Source organism: Dipteris shenzhenensis, chromosome 15, assembly GCF_047967505.1.
Source record: "Dipteris shenzhenensis isolate YYH24624 ecotype China chromosome 15, Dip_SZ_1.0, whole genome shotgun sequence".
NCBI lineage: Eukaryota > Viridiplantae > Streptophyta > Polypodiopsida > Gleicheniales > Dipteridaceae > Dipteris > Dipteris shenzhenensis.
The window spans coordinates 18,783,160-18,798,015 of NC_141610.1; the positions used below are offsets into that span (position 1 = coordinate 18,783,160).

Genomic DNA, 14,856 nt, shown 5'->3' on the forward strand with positions numbered 1-14,856 from the left:
CTAATTTTCCTTGTTATCTATCACTCTCGATCGGATCTCCCTCAGTGAGGGAGATTTGACGAGAAAGATCTCAATTCCAAAGATTTTCAGTCCCCTCGAAAGGATCTATGAATTCGACCCATTTCTATTGTAACACGGGAGGAGGCGCCCAACCATTTTGGAAAATGATATAGAATGTAGGAACCAAACATGGTATATGTTTCTTGACGAAGGATTTATTGCACTAGCCCTTGCAAACGCAAATGATATGCTGCATCCTGATACATTAACATTATGCTTTCTTTCAAGATGGTAATAACATGAACTTAGCATCAAGGTTTTTATTATAGAACTATCCCTTTGGTTTTCATACATTCCCTTTTCGTATATCTACTGACAGACAATAGATAAAAAATCCCAAAGGAAAAAAGAGGGTAACCAAAAAGCAAATACCTTGGCAGGTCCACACCAAAACAATCTTTAAGATTTCAATCTATCAATAAATTTCTCTAAGGCCTTGTTGGCCCACAAAATCCTACATTATATAGCGACCCAACATCAAAAAATGCATTCTGGCTTTGCTCATATGGTACAATGGTATAACGATTAAGCTCTTAGCATGCAAGATGCTAAGAGAAACATCTTGATGGAACAATAATTTGACATCTAAGGAAAATGTATGGAATTGATATGGTATCAATTCTCAAGCACACCCTCAGTAATCCTCTCTCAACTATTCTATATTAACAGCCGCAATCGTAATGTACATTTTACCTACACCGTGTCCATCAGCCAGTCAAAATTGTTGCAGAGCCTCTGCAGAAGATAAGCCTTGACAAACTCCAGAAAAAACTCTCATCAAGTCTGTCAGAGGGAAAATTTGATGTCAGCAGCAAAATCATTTAAAAACTAGAAGCCAAAGTACCAAGCACCAAACTAAGAAAGCTCCATGCAATGAAATAATCATCCCAAAAAGGTCCTTACACAAATAACCCACTCAGCATGCAACCACCCACCCACGATGCATGAATATACACAGAAATGACAGACGATGTGGGAGTAACTTTAACTGTCTTTTTGCATCTTTCTGTGGCCTCATGATGTGGCTTTCTCCAACCTTCAGTCACCTCAACCAAACTCGTGCAAAGATTTATCTCCCTAACCAGATGATGAGAATCTTTTGTTTGGGGGGTTGGTTTTCTTGTATTCATGTGTATTGGAAGGTGCTGGGAGGAAAATGACCATATAGCTGGAAGCCAGTGGTTATCATAAAGTTAGTCGCAAAGGTAACCTTTGCATAAGGATCCAGTACACATCATTTCGTAAAAGCACATTGAGAACACTGCCCTACAGCATTAACAGTGGCATCCAACCTCTGCGTGTACCTATAAAGCCTCAAAGGGTAGCAAATGCAGTTTCAATATAGAGGGAGACTGCAAGCCACAATTGTGTGGACCAATGCACCTGGGAAAAATGATACCTCTACTCCATAGCATGTATTTGTATAATATTTCTTGTAAACAACATTTGCTTTGAAGCAAAGAAAGATGATTCCTCAGCACCATAGCATGTCCTTTATGGTATTTCTAGAGCTTGACCATACTCAACTTGCCCCCTTAATCTCGTGATAGTCTAGTCACCACAATGAAAAGAACAGGATAACACAAAGCAGGGACTAGCTACTATGGCATTCCCATGGGAATCTTCAGTGCCCAACATGTCTAACATGCCACACACCCACCCTCGTTAGCATCCATTTATACAACATTCTCTAAGTCCTGAGTTCCTGCCAGAACTCCAGGTGGGGACAAATTCAAACCATGATAAAGGCTTGCACTGAAGGAGAAGGCTGATAAAAAACCAGTCCACAGAGCTAGCTGCTTGTGAAGACCACGTTCTTTCTTTTTAGTCTCTTCCAAAAAAATGAATCCAACCCCCTCCCCCAACACATACACACAGACAACCCCCCCAAAAACAAGAAAAGGAGAAAGAGAGATAGGGAGACAGGATTTGTGTGTCTTTGGGAGGGGGACCCGGAGTGGGGGTGGGGGGGGTTACCAAAAAAAAACGTACTTGTGTGTGTGTGTGTGTGTGTGTGCGTGTGTGTGTGTGTGTGGGTTGAGCAACAACTTACAAAAGGTCAATAATAATCTCAGCTGGTTTTGAGAACTTTTAAGAAGATCAACTTGCATGTCTGTTAATAGGCAGCATATATGGCTTGATGAAACTTGGATTCACCAAAACTAACCCTATAAAAGCAAACTAGGCTGGGAGCTGACTGTTGGGGTGTCCACATCCAATGACCCGTCCTCTATAACTAATGTTTGTAATAAGGTCCCCAAAACAACTGCCCTTGGCTTCACCAAGAAGCTGGAAGAAATGGGCCACCACTGGTTGGGGATCCTGGAGTTATGGGCTAGGGTCTTGAGGCCTCCAGCTCAGGTCTTTCATTGGTATCTCCCTATAAATATCTAAGACACCCTCACCTAAAAATTAGTAGGATTGGCATGTCTTGAGCCATGAAGTTCAGGGTTCCACACACTCGCACTCTGCTCTTTCCCATTTCTTTATCAACGCCATGAACATTGGGTGTATGCATTTAACAAACTCTATCTTTTCACAAAGTCTCTCAAATTTTTGAGGTTTGAAGGCACTTTCAAACATCCATGGGTCGCAGCTGAGAGGATCATGTTGGGGTGGCATATGGGCTGGTGTCCACCTTGTCTAATCTTGGTCTTCTTCAATCGGACATAGAGCTGTACCACGCCATTTGTTGGTCATGTACCTGATAGCACCACTGTCAATATATATTGGACATCTGCTGGATACCACATGTGCATCAATTGGTGTCTCCTAGATGATGCGAAACAATTCATTGATGACCAACATCGCTGCTGGTATTGGTCTCCTCCTCAGGCTTCTCCAAGCTGACCTTCTTGTCAGCCGCTTCCTGTACCCCTTGACATAGTGCCCTTTTTGTTGCAGTAGAAACACTTGATTCTCTTTTCTTTCGAATCTAAAGAACCCTTATTTTGTACAAACTCAAATTCTGGATCCTTACTTCACGTTGCCCTTAGACAGTACTTCTGTGCCGTCATACATCTTCATTCAATGCTGTCACAATTGTTCACATGGATAGTCACCCATAAGGAAAAATACACACACTGAGTGGAAGGTTGCGCTTGGTCGCACATCACGGATCTTGACAGCCGTGCCAATCTAGGACTGCATAGAGGCTATAAAATTGAAACCTCCACTTTAGTAAACAGCATCAGCCTCAGCAGCAACAGCAGCACTCGCCAGCACTGGGCCTCTTCAGTATTCAGCAGATTTCCTTTCATAGTCAGTCTACAGTAACTTCCGCAGAGCCACAGGTGCTGAAGGCTTAAGCACTCCCCAATCCATGAATGAGCAGTTACAGTCAGCCTCTTATTGAGAGTCAACCCAGTGTATCCAGCCACAGAGGCTCAGACGTATTCTTTGTGCAGTTAATGATTCGCCAGGTACACAAGCAATGAAACAGTAGCTACGATATCGAGTCTTCTGCTGTGAGAATTAGCGAATGTGTTGGTGTAGCTCCCTGCTTTAATGCATTCTCTCATGTCGTTTAGTCTTCACAATTCCGCAGTCAGGTTCTAGAGTAACGGTGAGACACTAAGTGTCAGGTGGCCTCTTCACACCAGATTCTAATAATGTCTTGGAAGCGATAATTTCTTTTGAAGTTTTGTAATGCCAATTTCCTCTATGCATTACAAACATGAACACTTTGTAGACGCGAAACGGAGAGAGAGAGTGAGAGTGCACGTACAGGACGAGTCGAAGAGAAGTCACGTCAAACTTAGATTGATAGATAAGGTTCCTAAACAAGTACAAAGTACTTGTATCTAGGCCTAGGACTAAGTGTCCTAGGTGTCACATAGGACTAAGTGTCCTATGTGGCATAGAAGGCACTAACACTATAAGTGCCTACACTTATGCCTACAAGGCACATACCATGGCCTATAGGGCATCACTAGAACCACCAAAAGATGGCCTACAAATCCCCCTCCATGGGATGGGCTGAAGTACTCTGGAAACGTCTCAGAATACCTGGTAGTTTTTGGTCATGGTGGCACATGTTCATCCAAAAGGATATAGCCACCTATTAATGTACAAGGAATGTCAGATCATGTAACAAAGGGAACCAAGTGTAAAGCCTGTCGGAAGACTTCGAACTTGGGACGAGGAAGTGCCTTTGTAAACATATCTGCGATGTTGTCCTCTGTGGGAAGATAGGACAACTCTATGTCTCCTACTGACAATCGCTCCCGAACATAATGATAGTGAACTTCAATATGCTTGGTACGCGCATGAAACACTGGGTTACGCGCAATGGCCAAAGCACTCTGGCTGTCAGTGTAGACAATAGTGGAGGATGTCTGGCAAATACCAAGATCTGTAAGTAACTGTCGAAGCCAAACACACTCTACTGTAGCGGTGAAGGCTGCCCTGTACTCAGCCTCACAACTAGACATGGCAACTGTCGGTTGCTTCTTGCTGAGCCAAGAAATACATGAATTGCCAAGCAAAAAACAATTGCCAGTATGTGACACTCTGGTGTCGGAACATCCTGCCCAGTCACTATCCGTGTAAGCATGCATGGTAAGTAAACCCTGATCACCATAGAAGAGGGCTAAATCCTAAGTGCCTCTGAGATATCTGAAGACTCTCTTCACTGCCTACCAATGCTGTGAACTGGGCATGTGCATGAATCTGCTGAGCTGAGATACTGCATACTGCAAGTCAGGTCTGGTGTGACATAAATAAATAAGGCATCCAACAGCCTACTGATAAAGAGTGATATCACATGGTGGGCTCCCATCATGAGCTGAGAATTTGAAGCCAGGGTCCACTGGAGTAGAGATTGGCTTGCAATCCTCAAACTGAAAACGATCAAGGAGCTGTCCAATATACTTGGACTGAGACATCATGATACCCCCCTCAACATGAGCAAACTGAATGCCCAAATAATAATGGAGCTGTCCCATGTCTGACATGTCAAAAATCTGCTACAAATCAGCCTTGAAAGCTGCAATTTGCTGAGTATTTGGGCCCGTGATAAGCATATCATCCACATATAAAATCAGCACTAAAAAATCAGATCCACTCCCACGGAAATAAAGAGTGGGTTCTGTGGGACTATTCTGAAAACCAAGGGATAGTAAGTGTGCATGAATTTTGGCATACCATGCCATGGGTGCCTGCTTCAAACCATAAAGGGCTTTTCTAAGCCGGCATACCTTATTTTCAGAATTAACAACCTCAAAGCCAAGAGGTTGTGTGACATAGACTTCTTCCTGCAGATCCCCATGAAGAAAGGCAATCTTGATGTCAAGTTGGTGCACTTGCCAATGATGATGGGCTGCAATGGCAATGACACATCGAATGGTAGTAATCCTGGATGTGGGAGCAAATGTCTCCTCAAAGTCAATGCCTTGTTGTTGGGCATACCCTTTTGCAACAAGACGGGCTTTGTATCGATCTATGCTGCCACCAGATTTCCTTTTTAATTTGTAGACCCACCGCGTTCCAATGGCATGCTTGCCAGCTGGGAGATCTACTAATTCCCAAGTGTCATTTTTGGCAATAGATTGTAACTCAGCTTTCATTGCATCCATCCACTCTTTGCTGTCAAAAGCATCTTTATGGCACAAAGGCTCTTCATTGCAAGCTGTAGCAAGGAGTGCAAACTCAAGAAAGTGACCATGCTGTCTATTCCCTAATCTTGTCTGGGCAGCAAAAGGCTGATCTTGTTTGCTGTCCCTCAATGTGTCAAGAAGCCATCTGGGAACTTGCCTTTGCTGTCTATTGACAGCTCTTTCTTCAATGATTGCATCATGAGTAGTGGGATCATTTTGTGCCGGAAGAGAAACCTGCAAATCAACATGAGGTTAAGGCTGATTATTGCTTTGTGGAGGGCCTGTAGGAGGCGCATGTTGCTGCTCAAAATCCTCTTCTGATGATGGTAGAGGTAACCAAGATTCAAAGGCATCATACATGTCAATACCTGGCTTTGCTTTGCAGTCCACAAGAGGAGAAGCTGAATGTTCAGCAAAGATCACATCTCTACTGACAATAATCTTCCCAGTATTTGGTTGATATAACCGATACCCTCTACTCTCCTGGCTGTAACCAATGAATATGCATTAGATTGCCTTGTCATCAAGCTTATGTCTCAACTGAGATGGTGCATGAACATATGCAAGAGACCCAAAAACTTTCATGTGTGAAAGTGAAGGCTTCCTTCCTTTCCATGCTTCATAAGGTGTAATAGTCTTTAATGCCCGTGTAGGTGATCTATTCAGCACATAGTTGGCACACATTACTGCATCAAGCCAAAATTTATTGGGCAAAGACTTGGCCTTAAGCATGCATCTGGCCATCTCCATTGTGGACCTCTTTTTCCTTTCAGAAATAGGATTCTGTTGAGGAGTGTAAGGAGTAGTGCATGAGTGAATAATGCCCCGTGAGGATAGAAATGCATCAAACTCCTTTGACATATACTCACCCCCCCTATCTATGTTGAGGGTGACAAGCTTGCATCCTGATTCATTCTCAACCATATTCAACCATCTCTAAAAGCATAAGAAAACTTCAGATTTGGTCTTTAAAGGATATACCCAGCAATACCTTGTGAAATCACCAATGAGAGTCATGAAATACTTGTATCCTCCAATGGCATTTGTCCTCATTGGGCCACAGACATCGCTGTGTACTAGCTGCAATTTCCTTTGTGAGAGTTTTGGACAATTCTTTTGAAAAGGAAATCGATGCATCTTACCCAAAAGACAACCCTCACATGTTTCATGAGATAAGACCACATCGGATAGTTGGTGCCATCCAACTTATCATCTTCACGAAGAACCCCAAATAAATCTTGATTGTTCCCAGCCATAGCAAGTGTGATAACCTGTAAAAGACCTGAAAACCCAAAAGCCTCAAGGCTATCACTGCAAAAAGCTGGCTGTCCCAAAAATGACAGCAAATATCTGCAAATTTCTGACCCAAATCAAAGGGAAAATGCAGATCTGACCCAAATGTGACTGTGACAGGCAATGTTCACTGCAAAAACAGCAAATTTCGCAAAAGCCCCAAATTTATTGAGGGCAAATAGGCCAAAAAGAGGGCAAATTCAGAAAAGCCCTAAATTCTGCTGAAATTTTTGCAAATGTGACCCAATGTATGCAAATCTGATGCAAAAACAGCAAATTTGGCAAAAGCCCCAAATTTATTTAGGGCAAATAGGCCAAAAAGAGGACAAATGTGGGAAAGCCCCCAAATTTTGCTGGAATTTCGCAAATGTGACCCAATGTCCTGCAAATCTGACTCAATATCCTGCAAAAGACTCAATGTCCTGCAATCAAGCTGTACAAACAGCTCAAGTACAATGTACAGCTGTACTGTCAGCTTAAGTACTGCTGTACGGCTGTACGGACGTACGGTGTACTGCTGAAGGTACAGCATTGTATGGTGGCTGTACGGTGTACCACTGAAGATATGTACGGCACGAAGTACGGAGCGGAGTACAGGTACGACGGATGTACGGAGCAGAGTATGGGTACGGCAGATGTACGGCGCGAGTACAGTTGACGACACACTGAAGGTACGGCGAAGTGTACTGCGATGCACGACTGCAGTACGGCGTACGGCGACCCTCGATGCGGATGTACAGCGACGACACAGATCTGGTCACGTAAGGACTGCACGACACAAAAACTGTACGAAAGGTACGGACGGTACGACGCCTGCTTGTCGACCAGTAGGGCAAAAAAATCTCCAATGAGCAATGGAGGCTCGGAGGGCTAGAGCAAAACCTGCTTTGATACCACTATAGATGCGAAACGGAGAGAGAGAGTGAGAGTGCAAGTACAGGACGAGTCGAAGAGAAGTCACGTCAAACTTAGATTGATAGATAAGGTTCCTAAACACAAGTACAAAGTACTTGTATCTAGGCCTAGGACTAAGTGTCCTAGGTGTCACATAGGACTAAGTGTCCTCTATGTGGCATAGAAGGCACTAACACTATAAGTGCCTACACTTATGCCTACAAGGCACATACCATGGCCTATAGGGCATCACTAGAACCACCAAAAGATGGCCTACACAGTTCCACCCAGGCCACCAACTTTCAATAGAATCCTCCGCAATCCACCAAAACTGGGAAGGAATATATTAGCCAACCAAAGCCACTTCCACCCGCCAAACCCTGGCATTCATGAAAGACTTTGTGGTTATACTGGATATTTTTGCTGTTTGGGATGAAGAGAAAGAAAATGAGGAATTGAGGGGATAAGGGCGAATGAAGTGAGTCATTGAGGGGATAAGGGCCCCATATTGGGCCCTACATAGAGCTTCATGACTTCATTTATTTTCAGCCTCCAATAATGTCTTGGAAGCAAAAAAAAAATTTAAAAGTTATCCCTCTACCCATTATGAATGTTAATGACGTTCAAGATTTATTTCATTATCTCAAATTTTGAGTTTCTTGAATAAATGAGGCTTGCTAAAAGCTTAAATAATGGTGAAGTGTACCCCAAGCTACCTTCCCATGCCTTATCTGACTAACTCAACTAGATTGCAGATGGTCTACTCTGGCCACCAGATTGGTCAAGCTTCCCTGCTGAGGGTGTTCTCTAGCCAGCTGCCCTCAGTTAGTGGCTAGACCACAAGCGGGCACAAAAATTGGAGGTCTTTAGGGGACGACCTGCTCCAGTCAGTGTATCTTTCAGGACGACTGAGAAGATAAGATGCAGGCACTTGTTGATACAAGTGGTGTAGATGAAGGAGGGTACTGGCTGCGCCTGAGATGGGCAGCTTGGGTTATTGTTTAGTTGTTGATGAGTTAAAGGCCAAGAGAGGAGGCGGCCGAGGAAAAATGGCAGACACAAGTAGCTTGCCATATAAGTTGGTCACGTTATGAACTTTTTACAGGGTTATTGCTATGCTCCGATGCCGACTCTCCATCACTAGAATTGCTTTTGCTATCTGATTCTGGCTCATGACAAGAATACCCATAGTACCAATCTCAAGGGCCACAATTAATACCCAGACAAGGATCCCTATTTCATGCTCATACTAAACACATAGAAGTAAAACAATGGATCATTCATGAAAAACTTATTAACACCAAAACAGAACCAGCTTAAGAAGCAAATATCCAACCAATTTCCAAACCTCTAGCAAGGAATAACCAAGGAAGCTTTCCAACATGTGGGTGTTAATCTAAAGACTGTTCAAAAATAAGTAAGAGATTGTGAGTATACCTCATTGGGTTACCCTCGAGGTAATTGAATGGGTGGGACTATTTAAAAGACTCCATGAGTGGTAGGTAGTCCTTAATTTCTAGGTCAATTGACATGCAGTCACCACCACACACACTCTACAGCAGCCAACCAGGTGAGACTTGATTACCTAGCATGTGAATGTTATATATATTGTCCTGTATCACTTGAAAGTGGCATATTCTAGGTGGATTTCTCCTGTTCGTAAACCCAAAAAACTGATTTATTTGTATGGAAATATCCTGGTACATGACTACGTTACATATAGGAGGAAGTCTAATCCACAGCTTTAAGTTCCTTAAAACTTTGCAGTTTCACATAAACAGAGAGAAAACCACATAAACATCATGGAGCTTTGCATGAAAGAGGAAAAAATACACAGTAGAACAGCACCAACTTCTTTCAACAGGCACTCTCAATAATCTTGGGAAAAAGTAGATTGAACAAGTTATCTATAATGGGTCTGTGTGAGAGAGAGCACAGGTTGGTCAATGATAAGCTCCTATTGTAGTTGGGTTAAAATGTATAAATCTTTTAAAGTTAAGAGGAAGTCTGCATTACTCTAATCTATGTTTCCATTGTGGAATGTTGAAAGATACTATCTGCAAACTTCCCTCCAAAAAAAAGGAAAGAAAACCGAGAAAACCATTTCTTGTTAAAGAATGCATTGAATATCACCTTGAAATCTAACCCTAGGATGAGGTGGGCAACGAAGCACTGCGGCCAGGAACTGTTTCTTATTAGAGTCCAATGAAAAACCACGCTTTCCAGGAAAATCAGCAGCATTCAATGTAGAAATAAGGGCAGCCTCGGTGATTGCAGAATAGTACAAACAAAGACCATAGAGAAGGTCCGCAAAGGCTTCCTTCAAAGATTCTACCACACCACTCATGGCAAGCCTTCTCAATACTGCCTGCAATAATTAAAAAATCTGTACTGGTAAAAATGGATGTATCAAAACATCATATGCAAGATTTGAATTATTGTCTTCACACATGGTGGATTAAAACTGGAAAAGAATCACCTCTACAATAAGCATCCCATTGTAACCAACCACTTGATCCAAAAGAAACGTCAATTCTGGAGAAGGATTCCATGACCTTGGCTCTTTCTTTGTTGCATTACCACCACCAGGCCCTAAAATAGATTCGGACAGAAACATTGCTGCAGCCAAGGCCACATCTGAATCCTTCCTGCTAATAGAAGCTGTAAACAATGCACTATAAGAACAAGTACAGAAAGTGAAGCAACAAATGCATGGGCAGTTGTACACAGAAATGTGGGGGTCTTTACTACGTTGAGAATCATTGTAAATTCAAGAAAGAAAGAAAGAAAGAAATACTACTCTAATGTTAACATTGTTCACACTGCATACTTGGTCAATTCATCTTGTTCGCATACATATCATGCAACAAAAGCAATCTTTACCATAAAGAGGCTCAGCAAGCTAAGGTATACCGTCCATTTTCTAATCCATTTATGAAAGCATATGATCTCCATAATTTAAACAAACACACAGGCCCAGCTCAAGGCATTCAATCAGTCTCAAACCTGTGGCAGAAGAGAACATCTGCATGAAAGCACCAGAAGATAAGATCACAGCAGGAAAAAACTGAAGAAAGGTCCGCCCCAGCTCATACATCATATAGAGACTACTTTCGGAGCCCACCCCATGCTCATCTCCTTGCTCATTGGGCAGAGCACTACTGCTACTTGCTACATGACTGCATTGGTCCATGTCATCCATTGCCTTGTCCAATGATGCAAGTATGCTGGTTACATCAAGTAACATAGCTGCCAAACACTTTTGCAGCTCCGGAGTTGGTCTCAATGATACAAGCTTCACAACCTGTCAAATTCATTATGTCATCAACACATGATTAGTTATATTAAATCCAATCTTATATATCCCTTTTTGTTTTCCTGTGGGAAATTTATTGAACATGCGTGACATGATTTCCTTGAATACTGAATTACTGAATAGTTTTGGATAAAAGAAACTTCACAGATTCATGTATGTTTAAACTTGCATGCATACTTCATGTGCAAATTCCAAGAACAGAACATGGCCACAACTTCTATTCATTGCAATGCATACCTTTGATAAGCAGGATAAAGGAGCTGCAACTTGGTGTGACTTGAACATGGAAGACGCTGTAACAATAATTCCAGGTAGGACTTCTACAAATGATACCCCCACCTTGCTTGCCACTATTCCCCAGAAATCACATAACTCTGCAGCAACAGCAGCATCTGCAGCCCAGGTTACTGTCAGAGACTCTAGAACTGGCCAGATATCTTGCAACAAGTGTAGTGCTGGGTGCATTCTTCCATCATTTACAGACCCATACTCCACAGCAGCTGACACCACCTTTAATGCTGACTCTAATGCCGTCGCCATTTGATCTTTGCTCCCTTGCACCTGCGCAGCGCATTTCAAAGTATTAAAGACAGCAAGCCACATTTGATAAAAAAGCATAATCATAAATAAAATGTTACTTTTACCTGGCCACGTGCAAGATCCTTTATTGTAGTAATAGCACCAAAAGTCAGCCTTGTCAGAGCTATCTCTGTGTTTGTAGCTGGGAGTGCAGCAGCTACAGAAGCCAGCCCTTGCACAACTACAGTTTGCACCTGATTTTCTTCCTCTTTGGATAACTGTGTGGGCACAGATAATGCTGCTTCACAATTTCCAATCAATAACTCTAAAGGCCACATGGAAGCAAGAGAGGAAGCAGCTGTGTAGCACAAATCCTTCAGGGCACATGCTGCCTTAACCCGAACTGGCCAATCACAAATAATGTTGAAACTTGAATCAAGCAACAACTTCCCATTAAATATACAATTGATTGAGATTATTTTGAAAAGTCACATTATAGCATTGAGCATGGTTATTGAGTGACTTACTATATCTAGCATGTCCTAGGAAGAAAATTAATTACACAATCCTGTTAGAAGATTTCTTGTTTCCATGGCAGCCTCACCTTCACTGATCGACAAGGCACTGATCACAAACTGAATAGACTGTTCTATCAGGCTTCTTTGAGAGGCAATCCATTCCGCATACTGTTGCAAGAGGAGGACAGAAGATTCCAGGCACCTTTCATTCTGAGTGAAAGAGTTACCTGCCATGCATCAAGAAAAACAATCTTGAAAAAAATACAGTTTCCTCCCTAATAAGTGATGGAAAAATTGATTCATAAACACATGTGTACCTTGTGCAGTTTACCCCAACCAGATCAAGGAAATAGATAAGTGTAGGGGAAGGAAGCATAGAGACTTTCCATTGATTGTATTGTAACACCATTGCAATAGGAAGGAAAGCTTTTAAGCTTCAGAAAAAGGGAACACATATTAGGTCTCTAAAATCAAAATAAAAGGATAACTAAGCTTCAAACAGCTCTCTCAAAACACCACTACACATCATGGAGATGCAACATTGGCATCCTGAGAAAAAGTGTTTTGAAGACACAGTGGCATCTACTGCAGACCTCATAATATTTAAGACATCTCTTCACTACACTCTCCTTTGTCTTCACCAATTGCATGTCCACAAGGTGCATAGTCTCATTGAGAGCCCACAGTGGCATCATGTGGCCCCAATCTTGCATCTTATCTGGATATGGAATCAATGGGATGATGTCTGCAACTGTCCCATAGCTATTCATACATGTGATGAGTGGATCTGTAACTATCCTATCCTCCATCTTCAATCAAATGAAGAAAATGGTGTCTATAGGATGCAATTTTGGTAGCATGTGGCTGCACCAGAGTTATCCAAATCTACTGAATTTATACTTGCCAAAGATCATCTTCGATGACCTGAGATTCTCCTATTGGGTCACACATAGATTGAGTGACGCCAGGGTATATTAGCATTAAGGGTGATCAATGAACAACCTGTGCGTACCGACATCTCTCATCCCCCTCTGATGTGAGCTACATGGATGATGAGGGAGCTTGCCATGGCAAATTCTGCCTACATACACCAATCTCTTCCTACTTGCATGATTCTGACCATACTCCATGTTAGAAAATGAAATCCCACCAGAGGATTTCCCGCAGCAGAAGACTGATAGATAGGCCAAGAATTACACGAGGAAGTGTTTTACTATGGAATTAAGCTTCATCAACATGTGTGTACTTCACAACCATTCATGTGTGTGCAGGCCAGCAAATAGACTGTGCTCAAAGACAAATATAGAAGCAACACTTATATATTTTTGTCCGTCCACAAACTGGACAAGATACAATACCAAAAAGGTTTTCCTACTATATGACTGGCACCTCTAGAATCGTCTAGACCTCTGAGCCTGCATGCTCCACTGAGCGTATGTAGACTCTCTGTCCAAAGGATCTCTCCCAACTTGCTGTCCAGAAAGCCAGCCTAGGTGGGCTGCCACTCTAGCTCAGTCTGCAGCTCCTTTAGGGTCACCTTCACCTCCCGAGTATAGGCCCAAGGATGCCCCTTCTGCTGCTCCTGTCTGCTATGGATTGGCTGCTCTAAGTGATAGTGAATGAGGCCAAGGGGCCTCCTACAGCCGACTCCTCCAGACCAGCCAGCCAACCCAACTGTCCAACCTATAAAACCCCCCTCTAGGGCACTCTTGCAGACCTTTTTGCTGGCCCTGCCGTTGGTGGTCAGAGAATAACTTTTCTTGTTGGCATCTCCCAGTGCTGTTGAGATTAGGCGTTATGCCGTATGCGTATGGTAATATATGGAAAAAACTATGGTGCCAGTTAGGGAGTGAATCGTCAGTTTGTTGGAGAGGAAGGAACCTCGCTGAGGATGGGGTGGCATTGGATTTTGAGAGTGTTTAGATGACGTTTTTTTGGGTTGGTGAAGCGATTTGTGAAGGAGAAGAGTCGCAAGGTGGAGCTTCCTAATGGAAAGCCCAAAGGGACCTTCTCTCGTAGGCCCCTACCCTAAGAGAAGGGTAGAAATCTGTCAAGCTGAGTTGAGATAACAAAAAGCACCCTTGCTTTTTGGCTGGAGTACACTGCAAGGTATCCAAGTAAATTTGGAGGATTCATCTAGTCTTTCATGTTTGTAGACTGAAAGAAGTGCTAGGTGCTCAGGATCAAGTAGTTACTCCTCAAGAACTTATAAAGGTTGAAGATTTAACCTTTATACCACATGAGCCTGACAGATTATTGGCTTTCATGAACGTCAAGTTAGAAATAGGACAATCACGGAATACAAGAATAAGTGGAAGGATCGTGTCAAGGAGGACTCTACATGGGAGACATTGACTAACCTTTTAACAGAGTTTCCGGACTTCCTTTTGAACTCAGGAATGATTTCTTAGAGGAAGGAGAGTATGTCATGTGCACGGATTGTATCTGACATGTGCTTAGGCGCACAAGACTAGCTTTGATAGCCTAGGGAGGCTAGTGGCTAGGTAGGCCATTCTCGGGTTAGAATGGTTGCAAGGGCAACATACGAATTAGGGTTCCAACTACTTTCAGTGGCACTGGGCCAAAGCCTATATAAGGAGCCCAAGGGTTCAGTTTTCATTCACGCAAGTCAAAGCAAGTCTACCTCCTCCTTGCTGGT

General features: G+C 42.7%; 1 protein-coding gene across 1 annotated transcript in view; it reads right to left on the reverse strand.

Moving 5' to 3' along the window:
- Nucleotides 1–555: 555 nt before the first annotated feature.
- LOC147893492 (uncharacterized protein C11G11.07-like) overlaps nucleotides 556–14,856 on the reverse strand; it is a 53,394-nt gene continuing 39,093 nt past the window's right edge. The window contains exons 8-14 of the mRNA XM_087386279.1: nucleotides 12,284–12,424; nucleotides 11,805–12,082; nucleotides 11,398–11,721; nucleotides 10,851–11,148; nucleotides 10,324–10,505; nucleotides 9,978–10,212; nucleotides 556–843 (exon numbers count right to left, since the gene is read on the reverse strand). Of these exons, the coding sequence (XP_087242405.1) occupies nucleotides 776–843; nucleotides 9,978–10,212; nucleotides 10,324–10,505; nucleotides 10,851–11,148; nucleotides 11,398–11,721; nucleotides 11,805–12,082; nucleotides 12,284–12,424 (1,526 nt within the window). The 3' untranslated portion in view covers nucleotides 556–775. The remainder of the gene's footprint in view (nucleotides 844–9,977; nucleotides 10,213–10,323; nucleotides 10,506–10,850; nucleotides 11,149–11,397; nucleotides 11,722–11,804; nucleotides 12,083–12,283; nucleotides 12,425–14,856) is intronic.